The sequence below is a fragment of the Labeo rohita genome, chromosome 18 (genome assembly GCF_022985175.1).
Source record: "Labeo rohita strain BAU-BD-2019 chromosome 18, IGBB_LRoh.1.0, whole genome shotgun sequence".
Taxonomy (NCBI): Eukaryota; Metazoa; Chordata; class Actinopteri; order Cypriniformes; family Cyprinidae; genus Labeo; species Labeo rohita.
Genome location: NC_066886.1, coordinates 12,098,482 through 12,121,321, shown reverse-complemented (window position 1 = coordinate 12,121,321; position 22,840 = coordinate 12,098,482). Strand labels below are relative to the sequence as shown.

The 22,840-nt window shown below is 36.0% G+C and overlaps 1 protein-coding gene across 4 annotated transcripts in view; it reads left to right on the top strand.

The window, feature by feature from the left end:
- The window catches only part of megf11 (multiple EGF-like-domains 11), a 152,956-nt gene that overhangs the window by 101,140 nt on the left and 28,976 nt on the right, over window positions 1-22,840 (top strand). For all 4 annotated transcript variants that reach the window (XM_051134957.1, XM_051134958.1, XM_051134955.1 and 1 more), the window contains 6 exons: window positions 6-142; window positions 1,056-1,268; window positions 3,542-3,716; window positions 13,896-14,016; window positions 14,973-15,136; window positions 15,271-15,373. In XM_051134957.1, coding sequence (XP_050990914.1) covers window positions 6-142; window positions 1,056-1,268; window positions 3,542-3,716; window positions 13,896-14,016; window positions 14,973-15,136; window positions 15,271-15,373 — 913 coding nt within the window. The remainder of the gene's footprint in view (window positions 1-5; window positions 143-1,055; window positions 1,269-3,541; window positions 3,717-13,895; window positions 14,017-14,972; window positions 15,137-15,270; window positions 15,374-22,840) is intronic.

Genomic DNA, 22,840 nt, shown 5'->3' with positions numbered 1-22,840 from the left:
AACAGGGGTCTGTGTGTGCCCAGCCATGCCCGTTCGGCAAATACGGGATCAACTGCAGCAAGGAATGCTCGTGCCGCAATGGAGGACTCTGTGACCACATTACAGGACAGTGCCAGTGTATGGCAGGATACAGTGGCCACAGGTAAAATAAATACCCGGTTCTGATGTTATTATTCCTTGGTGTCTTAAAAAACGACCACAAAAGCAGTTTGTTAACAAGCCTGCGAAATTTGCGCGCTGAATAATTGATTAATTGTTTTTTTACTGCTCTGTGTTTACATTCCCTGTGTCCACTGATCCCACTCTAAGATCCGCACTGGTCTGCTAAGTTTCTGCCCATTAATTACCAGTAATGGAGTTTTATTAGGATCCGATTGAAATTGCCCAGTTCCTTTATTTCCCTGTGTCTTCTGCAGCAGCTTAGGGTTTATTAGCGCAGTAAAGTGATTGTCTGCAGAATGAAAACACTTTCAGGACAGACACTTCTTATCCTCTAATATTTAACAAAATTGCCCTCATTCATTTGGTCTGTGACAGGTGAATTAGCCCAGCAGGAATAATCTGAGATTGCGTTAGTACCCCCTCCTCCCTTCCCTTAAGTCCTTCTCACACCCGTCTCTCCTGATACAAACGACGCTGGTGTAATTTCAACATGAAACATACCTAGTCCGTTTTATAATTTAATTGAGCTATTTATCTGTCTCCTAATGGCTTCTTTGGACACTCAAGATTGATGTTCTGCCCGGATTGTATATTGAAGATCTTGTGGAAGTCGTTGTTCCTTAAGTCACTTTGCTATTCAACTGAGAGAATGAGCTGGGGTCTAATTGTATTCACGGTAATTAATGACTGCAGTCTTCGTTTGCCGTCGCCCCAGGCGAAACCAAGGGGCTGATGAACCTGAGGTACCGAAGAAGATGACCCTTGACCCTTAAATTAGAATAACTGTAGTCTACTAATTCTGCTTGTGTTATTCTGACAGGATCCTTTTTCTTACAGAGCTGCACTGAGTAACAAACAATGTGTACTAATGTGCTTTGGGGTTTTCTTCCCAGGTGCCAGGAAGAGTGTCCTGTCGGCACATACGGACCCCAGTGTGCCCTTCACTGTGACTGTCAGAATGGGGCTAAGTGTTACCACATCAACGGAGCGTGTTTGTGTGATACAGGATTCAAAGGGCCTCACTGCCAGGACAGGTTCTGTCCACCAGGCCTCTACGGTCTCATCTGTGACAAATACTGCCCTTGTAACGCCACCAACACACTCAGGTGAGACATGCTACCACATGTGAATACACCTATTAGAATGACAACCTTGGAATTTGACAAGAATCAATAGATTAGGAATGCATATTGGTACAATAATGTGATTAGCTGATGTTACAGTTTTTTTTTAAATGATTGATAATAGCAAACATTGCATTGCATTAATTTTGCATGCACATATGCCCTGTTTTTACAGTTAGATTATTTTTATTATCATTTAATGCTCACTTAAGTTAATAATTTAATATTTTAATATTTTATATTAAATATAATCTTCAGCAATTTTGAAATGAATATCCATTTTTCATGTTCTGTGTTAAAATGCTGTGATCCCTAAAGTAATTTGTATTATTTAAATCAACTGTAGTTTTTTGTTACTTAGTGTATTTATTTAGTGTATAATATTAAATAATATTAATATTGTCAATAACATGAACATTTTACTTTAAGAATTTGGCAGTAATTTAATTAATTTAATTAAGTAATTTAATTAGATTTAATTCCTTGCAAAGGAAAAAAAAAATTGTCTAAAATTGTATTTTGTATTTTGTATGCTCATATGCCCCGCTCATATGGTCTGTTGCTCATGCTCATATGCCCCGATGCCAGCATTTAAATCAATTGTAGTTTTTACTTAGTTGGTTAGTTAGTTAGTTAGTTTGTGTATTTATTTAGTGTATTTGTTTAATTTAGACAAAACAGTAAGGAATATTAATATTGTCAATAACATGAAAATTTCATTTAGAATTTTGCAGTAATTTAATTAATTTAACGAGTAAAGTTAGGTAATTTAATCAGATCTAATTCCTTGCAAAGGAAAAAAAATTAATTTGTCTAAAATTTATTTTTGCATGCTCATATGTCCTATTTTTACAGATTATCTTTATTATCATTCAATGCTCACTTAAAGTTAATCATTTATCATTTTAATTTTTTATATTAAATATAATATTCAGCAATTTCAAAATGAATATCCATTTTGCATGTTCTATGTTAAAATGTTTATCCCTAAATTAATTTGTAGCATTTAAATCAATTGTAGTTTTTATCTATGTATGTATTTATTTATTTATTTAGTGGTTTTTTTTATTTAGACAAAACAGTAAAGAATATTAATATTGTCAATAACATGAAAATTTCAGTTAGAATTTTGCAGTAGTTAATTTAATTTAATTTAATTAGGTGTCAATTTATCTAAAATTCATAAACCAGTATATTTCTGGATGCATTATATCTAGGGCTGTCAAATGAGTAAAAAAAAAAAAAAAATCTTGTAAATATAAAAAAATAATTGTATGTGTATATATATATATATATATATATGCTGAGAAAAGCCACCAAATTAGTACACTATTATGGCAGACAAATAAATTACATTATAATATATATGTGTATATATAGATAGATAGATAGATAAATAGATAGATAGATAGATAGATAGATAGATAGAAAGATAGATATTTGCTTAGAAAGGCCACCAAATTAATACACTATTATGGCAGAGAAATACATCATAAAATAGCCAGTACAAAAAAAATATACTTTCCAAGTCAAATTACTGTTTGTTTTGTTTTGTTTCTGTATCATTTGTCATTTTCCGATGCATTTCTTTTGTGTCAGTTTTAAAAAATTCTTCTATATATACAATGCAAAGGTATGACTCAGAAGTCTCAGAAGATTCAATTCATCATGCTTCATCATTAATTAGACTAAATTACAGCCCTAATTAGATCATAATTTCCTCACACTTTGAAGATAAGTTATTTCATACAAACAATACATCTTTGTGGAGTCCCCTATGGTTAAAATGAACCTTCAGTCTTACAGTCATCACTTTTCTAGCCAACTGTTCTCGAGCGAACCTCTGGAGCCATGGGTGAGTAAAGAGCTCCATTTGAGTCCATTTGACTTCATTTGACTTGCAAGTAAAAATCCGAACACCTTTCAACAGTAGCATAGCACTTGCTCTTTATCGCGACCTGTGCTTCATTCATTATTTCTTAGCCGCGTTCCTGGCTAATGCAATGTTAATGCCTGGTATGGGTAGATTAGGCCCTGAGACACTGGGGCTCATTACTACATGAAGGAGAGAAAGGACACCCCATTTATCTGAGTGGAGCTCACAGACACCAGGATGGATGAAGTCAAATGGTTTTAGTCCTCAGATTTGGCTCCCTTGTTCTGGAAACCAAAGCGATTCTGTTTAGATGCCGTATACACAATGTATCTTTAGGCATATTTGTGTCTAAATGTCAATCCATCTTTCTGTTTTTCAGCTGCCACCCCCTGACAGGTGAATGCTCGTGTACAGCAGGATGGACGGGGCTATACTGCAATGAGACCTGTCCCCCGGGTTACTATGGAGAAGGATGTAGTGTGCCGTGCCAGTGTGCTAATGGAGCAGACTGCCACGGTCTCACTGGGGCCTGTATCTGTGCCCCAGGCTACACTGTGAGTCCATGTTTATCATTTATCATTGTCTACATTCATTAAATACTAGTAAATCTTGCCGTGCTAAAATATTGTCACACCAAATTGACTGCTGAGCATTGATGATTATAGTTGCTAATGTTCTGAACTGAAGGATGGTGTTTTTTCAAAAGCCCTGACATATAGGCCCCTTATACACCTGGCACCAACATCACTCAGACCTCTCATTTGCAGTATAAACACAGATACATCTAGCGTCTATAAAGTACTGCATTAGGAAAGAAGGATTTTAATTGGCGACGATTTTACAAGGTCTGTTTGATCTGAATACAGTTACGTCAATTTAAACTGAGTAATCAAATTAATTAAATTATATGCTGATTAATTCATAGAATCAATTAATAAGTATATAATATTTATAATATATGTATAAGCTCAGAAAAATGTTTTGTGGTTAAGTTCAAATTTAAAAAATATCTATAATTTTTATTATAATTTTATATTTTTATTAATATTAATAAATATTTATAACATTATGGTTCTAGATACATGATTAAATTTATCATGTGTTTACAGCCCTAATTATGATATACTATACTGATTAATACAATTAATTAATTAATTAATTAATCATATATATTGCATATATATGATTAATTCATGTTAGTAAAGCCTAGCTGAGTCCCTAGATGAGAATCCTGATCAAACATCCAGTTGGTGGTTAAGTTAATTTTCTATTTTATTTTATTTTATTTTATTTTATTTTATTTTATTTTACACCTTTTACACTAGTAACATGCTGTAAGTGAGAAGTGTATAATTTATAAAAGTATAATTTTACAGTCATAATTATGTCATAATTTGGCTGTAAAATTAATGTAATTAAATTGAATTAATTTAAATTTAATTTAAATTAATTAATGTAATTAATTAATTATATACATGACATATGTAAGAATAATTAATCTCAGAAAAGCCCAGGAATCCCCAGACAGAAATCTGGTACAATATTAATTTTATTTTATTTTATTTTATTTTATTTTATTTTATTTTATTTTATTTTATTTTATATTTTTAAATTAATTAATGGAATTAATTAATTATATACATGACATATATAAGATTAATTAATCTCAGAAAAGCCCAGGTGAGTCCCCAGATAAGAATCTGGTACAATATTTATTTTATTTTATTTTATTTTATTTTATTTTATTTTATTTTATTTTATTTTATTTTATTTTATTTTATTTTATTATTTTTACACTTTTAACACTATGTAATAATATGCAGTAAGTGTACTATTTTACAGCCATAATTATGTCATAATTTACTGATTATTTAAACTAATTAATGGAAATAACTAATTATATTTATGACATATATATGATTAATTTATTTTATATTATTTTATTTTATTTTATTTTGCACTTAAAACACCATGTAGTAACATGCAGTAAGTGAGAAGTGAATTATTTATAAAAGTGTGCAATTTTACACCCATAATCATGTCATAATTTGCTGATTAATTAAATTAATTAATGGAACGAATTAATTATATAATTATTTATATGACATATATGATTAATTAATCTCAGAAAAGCCCAGATGAGAATCTTGTAAAATATTTTATTTTATTTTATTTTATTTATTTTATTTATTTATTTTTTTTGCACTTATAACACCATGTTGTAACATGCAGTAAGTGAGAAGTGTAGTACGTTTGTATTCACAAAATCAGTAAACATCCAATTGGCGGTTAAGAATTTTTATTTTATTTTATTTTATTTTGTACTTACAACACCATGTAGTCACATGCAGTAAATAAAAAAAAAGTGTAGCAAGTTTATACTGACAAAATCAGTAACCGTCCCATCAAAATCCGAGCGTTGGTGGTCACAGGAGACACATTGGTGTGACACAGGTCCAAACAGCCATGTGCCTTGGCTTACCGCTTGTGACCGGATGACCCGAAATGGAAGGTACCAAGTCTAAACAGAGCCATTGATATGACATATGACGGTGGCAAAACTCATAATTACATAATAAAGGTTTATGATTGTGGATTTTAAGTGAAAACCGGAACATTTCTAGTCAGCACTTCCCTTGATCTTTCTTTGGAAAGTTTTCGTGTCCTCATACTTAAAGAAGAAGTGTCAGCGAATACAGTTTATTGCTTTGAAAATGATCTCTACAGTGGTCTATCTCTCTCACACATACGTACACGCACACAAACACACACATAAACACATCACCTCCTGCAGGGAGCCTGGGAACAAGGTGAGAGTCTCTAAGTTCAGCAATGCTACTTTCACAATGCTTGTGTCTTATTACACAGCAGGTTTAGACTCAACACAAAGACCTTGCCAAACACAGAAAGAAGCGCTAGATACAAGGACTCCAAAATAGATTGTGATTTCTAGGCAAGACTTTATATGACATAAATAAATCGTTTTGTTATCCAGTTGGTTGCACATGGCACACAATCTACCCGGCTTCGTGCTCTCTGATGAACAAAGGGAACGCTAAAATGAAAGTGATAAGATGCAAGGAAAGAGCCTGAGAAAGACAGATAGAGAGATGATCATATCAGTAATCTGAATTTTTTTAGAGAGATGTTAAAATAGATGGAGGCCTCGTTCTTTTGCTTCACTGAATGCGTCATAGTATTGCTTACAGTCCTGTTCATTTTGTTCATCATCAGAAGCAAATGTGACATGGAGAACTAAGAGAAACTAAAACAACTGTTTGGGAGCAACTAAAACTAAAAGTTGCATATATATACTACCAATCAAAAGTTTTTGGACAGTGTGATTTTTATTCTGCTCACCAAGCCTGCATTTATTTGATCCAAAGTACAGCAAAAACAGTACAATTCTGAAATAAGTTTTTCTATTTGAATATATTTTAAAATGTAATTTATTCCTGTGGTCAAAGCTACATTTTCAGCATCATTACTCCAGTTTTCAATGTCACATGATCCTTTAGAAATATAATAAAATTCTAATATGATGCTTTGCTGCTCAAAAAACATTTTTATTATTATAATCAGTATTTAAAACAGTTGAGTACATGTTTTTCAGGATTCTTTGATGAATAGAAAGATCCAAAGATCAGCATTTATCTGAAATAAAAAGCTTTTGTAACATTATACACTATACCATTCAAAAGCTTGGAGTCAGTATAATTTTAGGGAAAGAAATTATAGAAATTAATACTTTTATTTAGCAAGGATGCTTTAAATTGATCAAAAGTGATGCTGAAAAAATTCTATTTCAGATAAATGTTGTCCTTCTGAACTTTCTATTCATCAAATAAACCTGAAAAAAATTTACTTGGCTGTTTCCAACGTAATAATAATGTAATGATGCTAAAATAATAATGTAATGATGCTAAAAATTCAGCTTTGAAATCACAGAAACAAATTACATCTTAAAATATATTCAAATAGAAAACAGTTATTTTAAATAGTAAAAATATTTTAACATTTCACCATTTTTGCTGTACTTTGAATCAAATAAATGCAGGCTTGATGAGCAGAAGAGACTTCTTTAAAAAACACAAAATCTTACTGTTCAAAAACTTTTGACTGGTATATATATATGTACATTTTCAGTAGCGTCACTTAAAGTTATGAGTAAGATGTTGCATGGAAAGTTACAGTTTCAATTATCTTCCTCACCACTGAACTGATTTCCCTCCTGCTGCAATCAGAAACAGCGGAAGTATTGCAAAGCAGATAAAATTAAGACAGTGCCGCAGGTAAAGACTGGAACGGCAATGATGATTAAGACAAACTCAGTACCGGAGGCTGTAGCCAACTCCTGCCTTGGCTGTAACTGTTGCTGTGTCCTGTGGCAGAGCTACTACAGCGATCTGAACTAGCAGGCGGAGGCACAGACTGTATCTTAATTTTCACCACCTGCTCTTTGTGTTGGATTTGAGGGGCCTGCTGCCAGTTCTATTAAACACTGCTCGAGGAGCTTTGGCCAAGGAGTCTGACCGAGATGCAATGGAATTGGGACACGACGCTCCATTTCCAGGCCAGCTCTTTCATTCGGATCTATAGAACAACAAAGGTTAACAATTTGACTGCGGTCTGGTCGAAAATAGGGGGGAATGGCCACCAAAACTCTCATCCGTAGAGTTCTGGGAGAGTGATATTTATAGGGGTGGGAAAGGAACATATATATGCTTGTGCTGCTGGTAGTGGAGAGAGTGCAGGTGGACAGATGAGGGACCAAATGTGCTGGTAGTGCCACGATGAAAGCACACATGCTGTGTTCATGTGTGCTTTCATGACACTTAACTAGAATGCACAGACGCACTTGTAGGAATACTGTATGAAGACCACAAATTTTGTTTTTTCTAAATTATAAAAATATTATATTATCAACATAAATTTAACAATTATCCCATGATTTACTCACCCTCAAGCCATCCTAGATGTATATGACTTTCTTCTTTCAGACAAATACAATCAGAATTATATTTAAAGATGTCCTGGCTCTTCCAAGCTTTATAATGGCCGTGAATGGGTGTTGAGATTTTGAACCCCAAAAAAGTGCATCAGTCATATAAGTACTCCACAAGGCTACAGGGGGTTAATAAAGGCCTTCTGAAGCGAAGCAATGCGTTTGTGTAAAAAAAAAAAAAAAAGGTGTTTTGTTTTGCTCTCTCCTCTTCACTTCTTCATCGCTTCTTGCCGGAGGTTACTCTACGCCTACGTCCTACGTTATCCGTTGAAGCGTCATTCTCTCGTGAACGCGTGTACAGCAGTTAGCGGAAGCTAGAGATTATGGTTTTAAATATGGATTTTTTTTATTACACAAACACTTTCAGAAGGCCGTGTGGAGCACTTTTTATGATGGATTGATGCACTTTTTTGGGCTTCAAAATCTCAACATCCATTCACTGCCATTAGAAAGCTTAGAAGAGCCAGGATATTTTTAATATAACTCCAATTCTATTCATTTGAAAGCAGAGTCATATACACCTAGGATGTCTTGAGGGTGAGTAAATAATGGGGTAATTTAAATTTTTGGGTGAACTGTTCCAATAAGAATGTTTTGTTATGTTATTTTCCAGCATGGTCTTAAGAATTATCCAAAGAGCATGTTGTGCTTCAGTGGACACAAAAACATCTGAACGTTTGTACAAAGAAGCTCAACTGATCAGTGTAATAAAATTGCTTATTAATTTTAATTTGAGTATTTATTTCTTTTTCTTGTTGTTGTTTTTATCCTAAAACTTTTTTTTATTATTTATTAAAAATACTGAATCTCAGATTTTCTTTTTTTGTGGACCTCACTGAATGTGAAACTGTAGAATTCAAAGCTCTTTGAACGAACAATTTGTGCTAGTTATTACAAAGTGAATATTTAAGAATAATAATTGTTTTCCAGCATGATGTGAAAATTATCCAAGGAGAATTTTGTGCACAAAGCAGCTCTAATGATCAGTGTATTAAAATTGCTTATCAGTAATTCTTTTGTTCTTATTCTTTTATTTGTATCCTAAAAATGATCATTTTGATATTTAAAAAATACGGTATCCCAGTTTTTCGATTTTTGGACCTCACTGAAAATAAAAATGTACCATTTAAAGCTTGAAAACATTTCTAGCTTGTTGAATGTCCTAATGATTTATGTTAATTTTAATACAAAGTAAATATACAGTTGAGGTCAAAAGTTTGCATGCCCTTTCAGAATCATTAAAAATGTTAGATATTTTACCCAACTAAGAGGGATAATACAAAATGTGTGTTATTGTTTATTTAGTATTGACCTGAATAAGATATTTCATATAAAGGGTGTTTACATATAAATATACACAAGAGAAAATAATAGTTGGATTTATAAAAATGACCCGGTTCAAAAGTTTACATCCCCTTCATTCTTAATACTGTTTTGTTACCTGAATTATCAACAGCTATGTTTTTTTGTTTAGTGATAATTGTTCATAAGTCCCTTGTTTGTCCTGAACAGTTACACTGCCTGCTGTTCTTCAGAAAAATCTTTCAGGTCCCACAAATTCTTTGGTTTTTCAGCATTTTTGTGAATTTGAACCCTTTCCAACAATGACTGTATGATTTTAAGATCCATCTTTTCACACACTGAAAACAACTGAGGGACTCATATGCAACTATTACAGAAGGTTCAAACACTCACCGATGCTCCAGAAGGAAAAAACATGCATTAAGAGCCGAGGGGTTGAAAACTTTTGGATGGAATTGTGAAACAGAATGGAAATGTGTACATTTTTCTTATTTTGCCTAAATATCATATGTTTTTTTCATTTAGTACTGCCCTTCAAAAGCTACAGAAGATACTTATGTGTTTCCCAGAAGACAAAATAAGTTAAATTTATCCTGATCTTCAAATTCAAAAAAGTTTTCACCCCCTAGCTCTCAATGCATCATGTTTCCTTCTGAAGCATCAGTGAGCATTTGAACCTTTTGTAATAGTTGCATATGAGTCCCTCAGTTGTCCTCAGTGTGAAAAGATGGATCTCAAAATCATACAGTCATTGTTGGAAAGGTTTCAAAAACACAAAAAATGCAGGAAAACCAAAGAATTTGTGGGACCTGAAGGACAAATAAGGGACTCATGAACAACTATCACTAAACAAAAAACACATCTGTGGATCATTTAGGTAACAACACAGTATTAAGAATAAAGGGGATGTAAACTTTTGAACCAGGTCGTTTTGATAAATTCAACTATTATTTTTTTCTTGCGGACCATGTGTAAACATCTTTTATGTGAAATACCTTATTCAGGTCAGTACTAAATAAACAATAACATGCATTTTGTATGACCCCTCTTATTTTGGTAAAATAATTACCATTTTTAATGATTCTGAAAGGGGGATGCAAACTTTTGACCTCAACTGTATAAGAATATTTAACCTCTAACCATGAGTCTGACTTTAGCCTGCTTTTAGAGGAGTTAAGTCACCCAGTTGAATGAGTGCTCTCAGGCCTGTGTCAGTGTAATCTGGAGCATTCACGGGTCTCACTAAATCCCTGTGGTCATTTGTGAGCCAGAGACTCTTTTACCTCCTCCAACCCATTCACCAGTAAATTGCAGGTCTGCTGAAAAGTCGAACAAACTAACTTTCTCGCCCCATATTCAGCTGCCTGTGCCGCTAGTTTTAAGTCTTTTTCCGTAGTACAGAACTGCCATTGTTAGCAGTCTGCTTGCTGTCACTTTTGAGCGGAACAAAGATAACTGCACGTAGATTGATGAAAAATTAATCCACAGATGTAAGCTTTTCATGTGGGGAGTGGATGGACGAGCGAAGCAGATGGAGAGGTAGAATATTTGAAATGGGGAATACAATGGGGGAATGTGGGAGAGAGAGAGAAAGAGAGCATACAAGAAAGAAAAGAGTGGGAGTAAGAGAAAATATTGGAGATGATTGTATCAAAGTGAGCGAGCGAGATAAATGATGACAGATTGAAAGAAGGAAAGTGAGGGGAGAAACAAAAAGTATATAGAGAGAGAAAGCGAGAGACGGTCCCTCTCGGTGCCCATGGCGTCCTGTGGCATATCTTATCCTGCCTTCCACTCAGACCTAGTTCCAGATGATAATGAGAGAGCGGGTCCTTTGCTGCTCAATCCCCGGCACTGGGGAGAAGGAGGCAGGAGGCGCGCAGCACACTGCCATTACCCCACTAATTGGGAGTCTAAATCATTTTGTCAGCTGTCAGTCAGAGCCAGGGATGAGGCAAAAAGACACCGGCGATGGCCGGCGCTGCGATACAGGCGACTCCCCTGTTGAGCCTGGTAAAGCACAGAGATTGTGCTGGTGTTGTTTGGCTGGGGAACAGGGTTTAAGAACACAGTGTCTGTCAGTCATCAGCAATGGTTTTCTGGGGGATGGACGGAGCTGCCGAGGGCCAGGGGCTGTCAGCTCATTAATGCAGCTGGGGAAAGCGGGCCTTTAGCACTGAGCTCTGAGCGTCCGCCGCCACACTCTGTGTGCCTGCAACAAGGACACTAGCTACACATGGACTTGCTGCTCTGCAAATGTTCACTCTACTTCTCTACTCACTTGAAACCGTATCTATCTCATACTGTATGCTGCCCTGTTGCAGAGAATGTTTGGGAGGAAATGTCCTGTTGAAGTTTCACAGAATCCTCAGATGGGATTTAGAGTCACACTTCACAGCACAGTGCTCATGTTAGAGTGTGAAATTATTACATAAGTAAAAATTCTGATAACAAAACCTTATTCTTCTGAAAGAAATGTGCACCTGTCTGAGCAAAACCCTGCTCCTACAATACTAGAGTGTTGTTAGTGGTTACTGTGGTGTTGATAAAATGATCTGGGTTGTTTTCCATGTTGTTGTAGGTTTTTAGGTGTTTTGAATAGTTGCCAAAGCATTGCTACGTGGTTGCTAAGGTGCTATACTGTTGCTAGGCTATTGTGAGTGGTTGCCAGGGTGTTGCTATGCAGTTGCTAAAAAGTTCTGGGTTGTTTTGCATGTTGTTGTAGGTCGTTAGGTGTTTTGGGTGGTTGCCAAGGCATTACTATGTGGTTGCTAAAGTGCCATTCTATTGCTAGGCTGTTGCCAAGTCATTGCTATGTGGTACCTAAGGTGTTATTCTATTGATAAGGTATTGTGAGTGGTTGCCAGGGTGTTGCCATGCAGTTGCTGAAAAGTTCTGGGTAGTTTTACATGTTGTTGTAGGTCGTTAGGTGTTTTGGATAGTTGCCAAGGCATTACTATGTGGTTGCTAAAGTGCCATTCTATTGCTAGGCTGTTGTGGGTGGTTGCCAGGGTGTTGCCATGCAGTTGCTAAAAAGTTCTGGGTTGTTTTACATGTTGTTGTAGGTCGTTAGGTGTTTTGGGTGGTTGCCAAGGCATTACTATGTGGTTGCTAAAGTGCTATTCTATTGCTAGGCTGTTGTGGGTGGTTCCCAGAGTGTTGCTATGAAGTTGCTAAAAAAGTTTTGGGTGCTTTTGCATATTGTTGTGGGTTGTTGGGTGTTTTGGTGGTTGCCAAGGCATTGCCATGTGGTTGCTGACGTGCTATTCAATTGCTAGGCTGTTTGGGGTGGTTTCCAGGGTGCTGCTATGCAATTTCTAAAAATTCCAGGGTTGTTTTGCATAACGTTGTAGGTCGTTTTGGGTGGTCGCCAAAGCATTGCTACATGATTGGTAAGGTGCTATTCTATTGCTAGGCTGTTGTGGGTGGTTGCCAGGGTGTTGCTATGCTGCTAAAAAGTTCTGGGCGGTTTTGCATGTTGTTGTGGGTTGTTGGGTGTTTTGGGTGGTTGCCAAGGCATTGCTGTGTGGTTGCTAAGGTGTTATTCTATTAATAAGGCATTGTGCGTGGTTGCCAGGTTGTAGCTATGAAGTTGCTAAAAGGTTTTGGGTGCTTTTGCATATTGGTGTAGCTTGTTGGGTGTTTTGGGTGGCTGCCAAAGCATTGCTATGTGGTTGCTAAGTTCTAGGTGGTTTTGCACATTTTTATATGGTTTATATGGTTGATAGTTTAGTATATTGCTGTTTTGTTACTAGGTTGTGCTGGGTGTGGTTTCTAGGGAGTTGCCATGTGGCTACTGGATAAGGTGTTCTGGGTGGTTTAACACATTGTTGTAGGTGGCTGTTACTTGCTAGTAATTAGAAAACATTCTAATAACTAGTGTAAGTATAATAACTCATACGTCATATAATAAGTCATATATTTTCTGTTTATATGCTTGAGCAAAACTTGCTACTATGATGCTAGGGTATATTAAGTGGTTCCCAGGGTGTTACTCTGTAGTTTTTAAAAAGTTCTGAGTGGTTTTGCACAATGTTGTTGGGAGTAGGGTTTTTGGGTGGCTGCCAGTGTGTTATGGGTTATTTTAGCACATTGCTGTTCTATTCCTAGGCTATTGTGGGTGGTTGGCAGGGTGTTGCTATGTAGTTGTTACAATGTTCTTGGTTTTGCACATTGTTATATGGTTTCTTTGGAGTGTTCTGGGTGGTTGCCACATGTGGCTATCATGGGTGGTTTAATCATATTGCTATTCTATTACTAGGCTATTACTAGGAATGGTTGCCAGGTTGTTGCTTTTTACTTGCTAAAATGTTCTGGGTGGGTTTGCACATTACTATGCAGTTGATACATTGTTGTAGGTAGTTGCCAGGGCATTTGTTTAAAGTATATTTCTTGAACAATTCATCTCTGTGTGTGTTTTTTTTAGAGCGACGACTGTTCCAAAACCTGCCCACTTGGACTATACGGTACTAACTGCACTTCCACCTGCCACTGCCACAACCAGGCATCCTGCTCACCAATCGATGGCTCCTGTGTCTGTAAAGAAGGTACTGCATAATGTGCTCTCCCTCTTCCATTTATCCTTATTCCTCCATAAACAGTGAGAAAGCAGTGAGAGAATGTGGGTTTACAACCAACCTGATGACAAGATTATAGCTTGACCTGTACAAATAAATCAATAAGCAATCAATGTACAAAATCAGATGCAAAGGAAAAGTCGTAATCTTTATAATCGATTACTCTGCGACTAATTAATCATTTTCTAATTTCCTTTAAAACAGATGTCAGTGCCTGACAAGACAATACTCCAAAGACATCAGACACTCCCAAAAATAGTATAGTATCCCCATTGGTTCTCCATATATCCATTTCTGTCATTATGGAAAAACTGGTGTTTCAATATCAAAGGATTCAAAGTCTCTCCAGGTCACTTTCAAAGGATACATAACCACTTAGCACTTACATGCGCATATGGCCTTTTTAGGCTGTAATAGCGTAAAAAATGCAGCGTGAATCCACAAGAGGCCTGTGAGTGCTCTGCGTTTGGCTGACCGCAGCTAACCGTGCCTGCGGGACGGCCCTTATTGTTGCATAAACATGAACTCGTCCTTAAAGGCCTGCACCAGCAGAGTATTCGTTCAGGTCCCTTCAGTTTGGAAGGAAGCTCATTAGAGACAGTACCTTTAAAATCCTCATCCCATTCATAATGCAGAACCCCAGTGTGCTACACAACTTCTCTGCCTATCCCACTCTGCTCTTATGTTGACCTCAAACCATGCATATATTCAACTCATTGACTGCTTTGCGGCGTGAGCCGAGGGAGACAAGAATCCTCTGGCTTCTGTCGAGATGTGACCTCACTTCCCCCTCTTCCAGCTCTATTAATTGAACACTGTTTGGCTAGAACTAGAATGTTAAACCCTCAGTTTTTAACAAATAAGCAACTGAAGGAACCGGACAAATAAATTAACAAATGTCTGTACCGTCTCGTTTTGCTTTACAGGTTGGCAGGGTATAGACTGCTCAATCCTCTGCTCCAGCGGGACTTGGGGATTGGGCTGTAACCAGACTTGTCTGTGTGCCAATGGTGCGGCTTGTGACCCAATCGACGGCTCTTGTACCTGTACCTCGGGCTGGAGAGGGGAACGCTGCCAGCAGTCCTGCCCCGTGAGTATCTTCCTGGGACCGGTTCCACTGTCTCTCTGCCAGAGGCTAGCAGGACCGGCTATTTGATTTAGAAATATTTGTAATGACAGAGCAGTTTAAGCTTAGCAAGATGGTTTGTGTTTGTGGATATTTAGGATGGCACATACGGGCTGGAGTGTCGAGAACGTTGTGACTGTAACCACGCTGATGGATGCGACCCCGTGAGTGGATTCTGTCGCTGTCTGCCAGGATGGACAGGTGAGTCCAAGACCAGTGACATAATCACATCGACATTATACTTTCATTGTTGAAAAGAATTTATGCAAAATAAACAAGCAGTGACGGGCACATAGGACGCAATAAATTTATGAAGTGCGACAGTAAAGACTTTCCACGTTGAACTTTCTATTCATCAAGGTTTCCAGAAATCTTTGGTGGCATATTTGTCTTTAACATTCATAATAATAAGATATGTTTCTTGAGCACCAAGTCAGTGTATTAGAATGATTTCTTAAGGATCATGTGGCACTGAAAACTGTAATAACTGCTGAAAATTCAGCTTTGCATCACAGGAATAAATTACAGTTTAAAATATATTGAAATAGAAAACAGTTATTTTAAATTGTAATAATATTTCAAAATTTTTACTGTATTTTTGATTAAATTAATGCAGGTTTGGTGAGCATAAGAGACTTTTTTCAAACATAAAAGGGCGCATGCCTTGTTTTTTATTTTGTACTGTTCTCTGAGGTCCGTTTATAATATTATCAATACTTTTACATCAAAATACATCAGAATTTAGAAGTAATTTTCTGTCCTGCTTTTAACCAGTTTGAATAGGTGTGGCGGATTGTAGACTCGGAAGTAAATGCCCACTGCTATGATTGGCTAACAGCGTACATTTACCTCATAAATGGACGCTGCCGTGGTATTGGTTTAAAACACATAAATAACTCAATACATATTAAACAATCTGTAAGACACAAAGCAATACTGACCACGTAGTGAAAAAGGTTACTCACACTTTTCTTGCAACATCACTGTCGGATCCAATATAGGCTGCACAGCATCATCTTGTAGTTTCAGTCTTTTTGAAACTCCCGCATCGAATTGTGTGATATTGTTTGGTGGAAGAATAATGTTTTTATTAATATCTTTACGTTTTATTTGCTCTGTTTTATTTTCTGAAACCTTACTGCTTATATGGAATAACCGTTTTACAAAAGCAATAAGCTCCGTGACACCATGGTTTACAGTGGATTAATAAAAGCTTTGCGTTGTGCCTAACAACGCCCCTTAGCTGTTATAAATTCACCGTAAACCATGGTTTCTTGGGGCTTATTGCTTTATTACATCATAGAGTAAAACATTCCGGAAGCTGTCGTTTTGGCAGACTGCCGTCATTATAAGCGTTGAAGTTATATGTGATACCTCTCCTCATCTAAAAATGAAAATTACCTCATGATTTACTCACCCTCAAGCCATCTTAGATGTATATGAGTTTCTTCTTTCAGACGAATACATTTGGAGTTATAGTAATAAATGTCCTGGCTCTTCCAGGCTTTATAATGGCAGTGGGTAGTGGTCAAGATGTTGAAGCAAAATAAAGTGCGCTCATCCATCATAAAAATAAAAAAGGCCTCTTAAAGCACTTCGATGCGTTTGTGTAATAAAATATGCATATTTACAACTTTACAAACTGTAATCTCTAGCTCCTGCTAAGCGTTGTATACGAGAGAGTGGTGTTCTAACGGAGGATGCAGGACATGCCGTAAAAGCTTTGTTCGTCTTTGGAACAAAAGTTATGATAATTTTGATGCATTCTGAGAGCTCTCTGACTCTCCCATAGACAGCAATGTAATTAACACGATCAACGTCCAGAAACGTAGCAAGGAGATCTGTAAAATAATCAATAGTCAGCTGCACCATGCAAATATGCTGTTTACGTCGTTTATGCTTTGATTTCAATAAAAACATCATATCTGCATGGCGCATCTGACAAAGAACAGCAGTGGATAATCTCCAAAATGGCGCTAGGGTGCGTGAAGTCATTATTTTTGTTTCTTTGTGTACAAAAAGTGTTCTCGTAGCTTCATAAAATTACAGCTGAACCCCTGATGTCACATGAATTATTTTACTGGTCTATGGGAGGGTCAGAGAGCTCTCTGAATGCATCAAAAATATCTTAATTTGTGTTCCAAATAAGAACAAAGTTTGGAACGACATTGGGCTAAGTGATTAATGACAAAATTTTCATTTTGGGGTGGAGTAACCCTTTAATTAGAAGAACAAAATGAGAATTTGTAAAGAAAATGTTGGAGGATTTCGATATAAGCACAGAAGAGGCTAATTTTCCTTTCTGGAAAACAAAACTTAGTTCTCACAAAGTTATTCTCACCGGAGATTATGCTACATCCTACGTCATCTGCTGGAGCTCGCTACTCTCTCATGAGCTCGCATACGTCAGTTAGCGGAAGCTAGAGATTACGGTTTATAAAGTTGCGAATATGCATATTGTCTTTGCACAAACGCATCGCTTCACTTCAGAAGGCCTTTATTAAGCCCTGGAGCCATGTGGAGTGCTTTTTATGATGGATGGATGCACTTTATTGGACTTTGAAATCTCAACACCCATTCACTGCCATTATAAAGCTGAAAAGAGCCAGGACATTTTTTAATATAACTCAGATTGTATTCATGGGTTAATTTTCAGTTTGTGTTGCAAAGATGAACAAAGTTTGGAACGACATGGGGGTAAGTGATTAATGACAAAATATTCATTTTGGGGTGAAATAACCCTTTAATTAGAAGAACAAAATGAGAATTTGTAAAGAAAAATGTTGGAGGATTTCGATATAAGCAAATAAGAGGCTGGTTTTCCTTTCTGGTAAACAAAACTTAGTTCTCACGAAACTAGCATATTCTCAGCGGAGATTACGTTACGTCCTACGTCATCTGCTGGAACGCCACTCTCTCGTGAGCTTGCATACGTCAGTTAGCGGAAGCTAGAGATTACGGTTTATAAAGTTGCGAATATGCATATTGTCTTTGTGCGAACGCATCGCTTCACTTCAGAAGGCCTTTATTAACCCCCCGGAGCCATGTGGAGTGCTTTTTATGATGGATGGATGCACTTTATTGGACTTCAAAATCTCAACACCCATTCACTGCCATTATAAAGCTGGAAAGAGCCAGGACATTTTTTAATATAACTCAGATTGTATTCATGGGTTAATTTTAAGTTTAGTGTGAACTATCCCTTTAAATTAAATTCATGAGGATGAATTTCAAAATGATCAAATTATCGGTAGCCCGTTTCATATGTCATGACCATTGTTAAAAGAATATTCAGTGTGGTTATCCAGAAATGGCTTTATATTCTTTATAGAGCTGCAGTTCTGCTACGCTGCTGAAACACTGTCAGTGTGAAAGTACAATGAGACCCTGCTGTTAAAGTCACGCTGCAGCGCTGCTTGCTCAAGCTGTGTGAAACAGACTTACTACTAGTAGTAATACTACTGCTAATCATTATAAGTCAGCTGGTAGAATTTTGAAGACGTTGAGGTCTCTCCAGATACCACAGTGTGTGTTCATAAGATAAATGTAATGTATATTATCCACCCAGTAGCATCAACTATAGTTTAGAATGTTAGAATGTAATGGATTTTCCAATAAAACATCGCCGTATTAATTTTAAAGCAATCCAGAAATAATAAAATCAGTGTTTTGTTTGTAATCATGAAAGTAATAATCTTCATCTTGAGGGAAAATCATGGGTTTCTTTAATTCTTTGAATTTATTTCAATAGCAAAGCAATAGCACATTTTACTTCAGCTCCTGCTAATGTTGCATGTTTAAATTAAACTGACTTTCCATAATGTTTAGATTATTCTACACCGGACCACCATGCCTCCAAAAGATGTTATCACAGGACACACAGCCTGCAGGCGTATTAATATGAGATCACTGAAAGCATGAAGCATTTATAATAACTGTTGCTGAACATGTTACCTAATTAGATTGCACTGACCCAGAATGAAGCAATCGTTCTGCGGTTTGCATATACGGCTTTCACACTGCGCTTACACCTTCTGTTACAACGGTCTCAGCACTGTGTGTCCAAGAAAGAAATATGAGAGGCAGTGGACATGTCTGAATATCACAGAAGGGCTGTGTTTACAAGTATTTCAGCATGCGAACATGTTATACAAGGAGCGAAAGGGAGCAGGTTGAGATGGTAGATGTGGCTTTGCCTGCAGGCCGTCTATAACTCTCTGCGTTCAGGTCTTCAAATTCTGACCGTGTGTACTGGGAAATGATGTGGCTTTCATTATATGCAAGAAGGAGCCAGCTACGCAGAAATCTCACGCTCTGTATCCTGCCCAGGTCTCCGCCATCTGCCAGGCCTAATGGAGTCACCAGGGTGCAAATAGGCCTCCGAGACTGCGAGCATCTGAACAAAGAGACTATGCAGAGCAGTGATTTATCGAAGCCATCGAGAGAGACAGAGCTAGACGTACATAGTGCATATGTGAAACGATAGCGTCAGGTCTAAGACTTTAAGAGAATGAGATACAGATAAAGTGAAGATAGAGATTGCATAAGATTGTATGATATGTGGATTCATGTATGTTTAAGTTAAATAGGTCATATCATCAAAATTGAATCGGTCTTTTGAAATAAGAGTTTGTACTTTAAAGTCTATGCTATAACTATAAAGCCCTGCAACTTTATATATTTTTTAAAGAGGTCTCTTATGCTAATTAAAGTTCCATTTATTTGATCAAAAATACAGACAATTATTCCAATTTAAAATAGTGCTTTTCTATTTTAATATACTTTAAAATATAATTTATTTCTGAGATGCAAAGCTGAATTTTCATCAGCCATTACTTCAGTATTCAGTGTCACATGATTCTTCAGAAATCATTCTGATATGCTGATTTATTGTCAGTGTTGGAAACAGTTGTGCTGCTTAATAGTTGTGCTGCTTTTTAGAACCTGTGATACTTTTTTCAGGACTCTTTGATGAATAAAACGTTAAAAAGAACAACATTTATTCAAAATAGAAATCTTTTCTAACAATATTAAGAAAAATATTAAAAAGCACAACTGTTTCCAACATTTCAAAACTTGCATTTGTAATTTTTTTTTTTTTTTTGCGAAAAAAGTCAGAATTTTGAGATACAAACTGCATTTGTGAGAGAAAAGGTCAGAATTGCAAGTTTTTATCTCACAATTCCGAATTTATTTCTCACAATTGCGAGTTTATATCCCGCTATTCTAACCTTAATTTCCAGAAAAAAGTCAGCATTGTGAGATAGAAACTTGTGAGAGTAAAGTCAGAATTATAAGATAAAAGATTTTATTTCACAATTCTGAATTTATTTCTCACAATTACAAGTTTATATCCTGCTTTTCCAGTCTTATAATTCGCATGTTTGTTTATAATATGCAATTCTGAGAAAAGTCATAACTGCCCGACAAAACTTGCAATTATTAATTGCAAGATGAATCTTGCAATTGTGAGGAAAAAATTTCAGAAAAAAGTCAGAATTGCAAGATAGAAACTTGCATTTGTGAGAGAAAAATCAGAATTGCAAGATTTTATTTCACAATTCTGAATTTATTTCTCACAATTGCGAGTTTATATCCCGCTATTCTGACCTTATAATTCGCAAGTTTGAGTTTATAATATGCAATTCTGAGAAAAGTCATAACTGCACGACAAAACTTACAAATGTGAAAAAAAAATTCAGAAAAAAAGTCAGAATTGCGAGTTTTTATCTCAATTCTGAATTTATTTCTCACAACTGCGAGTTTATATCCCGCTATTCTAACTTTATAACTCGCAAGTTTGAGTTCATAGCAAGCAATTGTGAGAGAAAAGTCAGAATTACAAGATAAAAACTCACAATTGTGAAAAAGGTCAGAATTTCGAGATATAAACTGCATTTGTGAGAGAAAAAGTCAATTTGCAAAATTCTGAATTTATTTCTCACAAATGCGAATTTATATCCCGCTATTCTGACCTTATAACTCACACGTTTGAGTTTATAGTATGCAACTGTGAGAAAAAACTATATATAAACTTGCAATTTCCAGAAAAAACTGTCAGAATTGTGAGATCGAAACTTGCATTTGTGAAAGTCAGAATTGCAAGTTCTTGTCTCACAATTCTGCAATATCGCACTATTCTGACTTTATCTTAACTATTCTTATCTTTCTTATTATTTCTTATTCCTATTCTTAACTATTCTAAACTTGCAAGTGTGAGTTTATAACAGGCAATTCTGAGAAAAAAGTCAGAATTGCCAGATACAAACTCACAATTTTGAGAAAAAACGGTCTGAGAGCAAAAACCTGTATATTAGAATGATTTCTGAAGGATCATGTGAAAGTGAAAGACTGGAGTAATGATGCTGAAAATTCAGCTTTGCATCACAGAAATAAATTTTATTTTAATGTATATTAAAATAGAAAACTACTAATTTGAATTGCAATAATATTTCATAATATTACAGTTTTTTCTGTATTTTTAATCAAATAAACGCAGCCTTGGTGAGCAGAAAAACATTAAAAATCTTACTGATCCCAAACTTCTGAACAGCAGTGTATTTATGTAGTTTTAATGTTGTGGCATTATACATTTTATGTTTTTCTGCTCCAAAATATTTCATATTTCAAACTTGCAAACCATAATATTTAATTTGTTGTTTTGATTCAGTTGGTTTATTTATTGCCAAACAAACAGAATCATAAAAAGAACAATTCATTAGTGAATCATATGAAGCAAAATCATTTTCACAAATTCTTATCCAGTAATCACAAACTGGAAAGGTTGTGGAAATTGGCCAAAAAATCACATTAAAATATTTTATAATTACAAAAGCATATACATACAAATTTTAATAGTACAGCAGCAGCAAAAAAAAAACTTTAATTCTAGGGGAAGAGAGATAGTGTGGAAAATCATTGTGAAAAATAATAACAAAAAATAACAAATAAATTATCACAAATAAAATAAAATAATTATGAACTTCTTAAGATAAGAAAATAAATGGACTGTCTTTGAAGAGCATTAGTTGGAAGATTTTTGTGATAAAAATGAAAAGTATTACTAAAGAACGAAGGAGTACAACACAGAGAAAGATATGCCCAAGGACAGACAAGCTGAGAGTGTTTTATCAAAAGAGGAAAAGAGAGGGATGTGTGAGACGGGAATTAAATGGTCACTTTCAATAAAACTGTGCGTGCGTCTAATGGAGGGAGGAAGAGAAAGAGACAAAATAACCTAGAGAGAGATAGAGTGAGAAAGCAAAGAAATGTGGACGTGCGATATTAGGTGCTCCAGGGGCTCTAGACTGAAAGATTGTGGCAGTGTCCTGCAGAAACCTTTGCATGCAGGCATATGCGCCTGTGTCCACTTAACATGTAAAGTGCGGTGGAAAGTGATGGTATATGATGGTACGTGCTCTTCACTCATTAATTGGCTTCTGGTCCCCCTGGCAGTTCTCTTCTAGAAAAGTCTCATATGCAGACAGTCACTTCTCCTCTTTCTTCTCTCTCGCTCTCCTCAAAAGCCCCTCTGTTTGTCACCATTAGGCTTTCAGGGCACTCTTCTATTCTCATTCATTGCTGACAATAAAGGAAGTGCAGGACTTTTTTTCTGCCCAGCCCAGCAGAAGCTCAAACAGGCTTGCCCCTTCTTTGATGTGCGGTGGC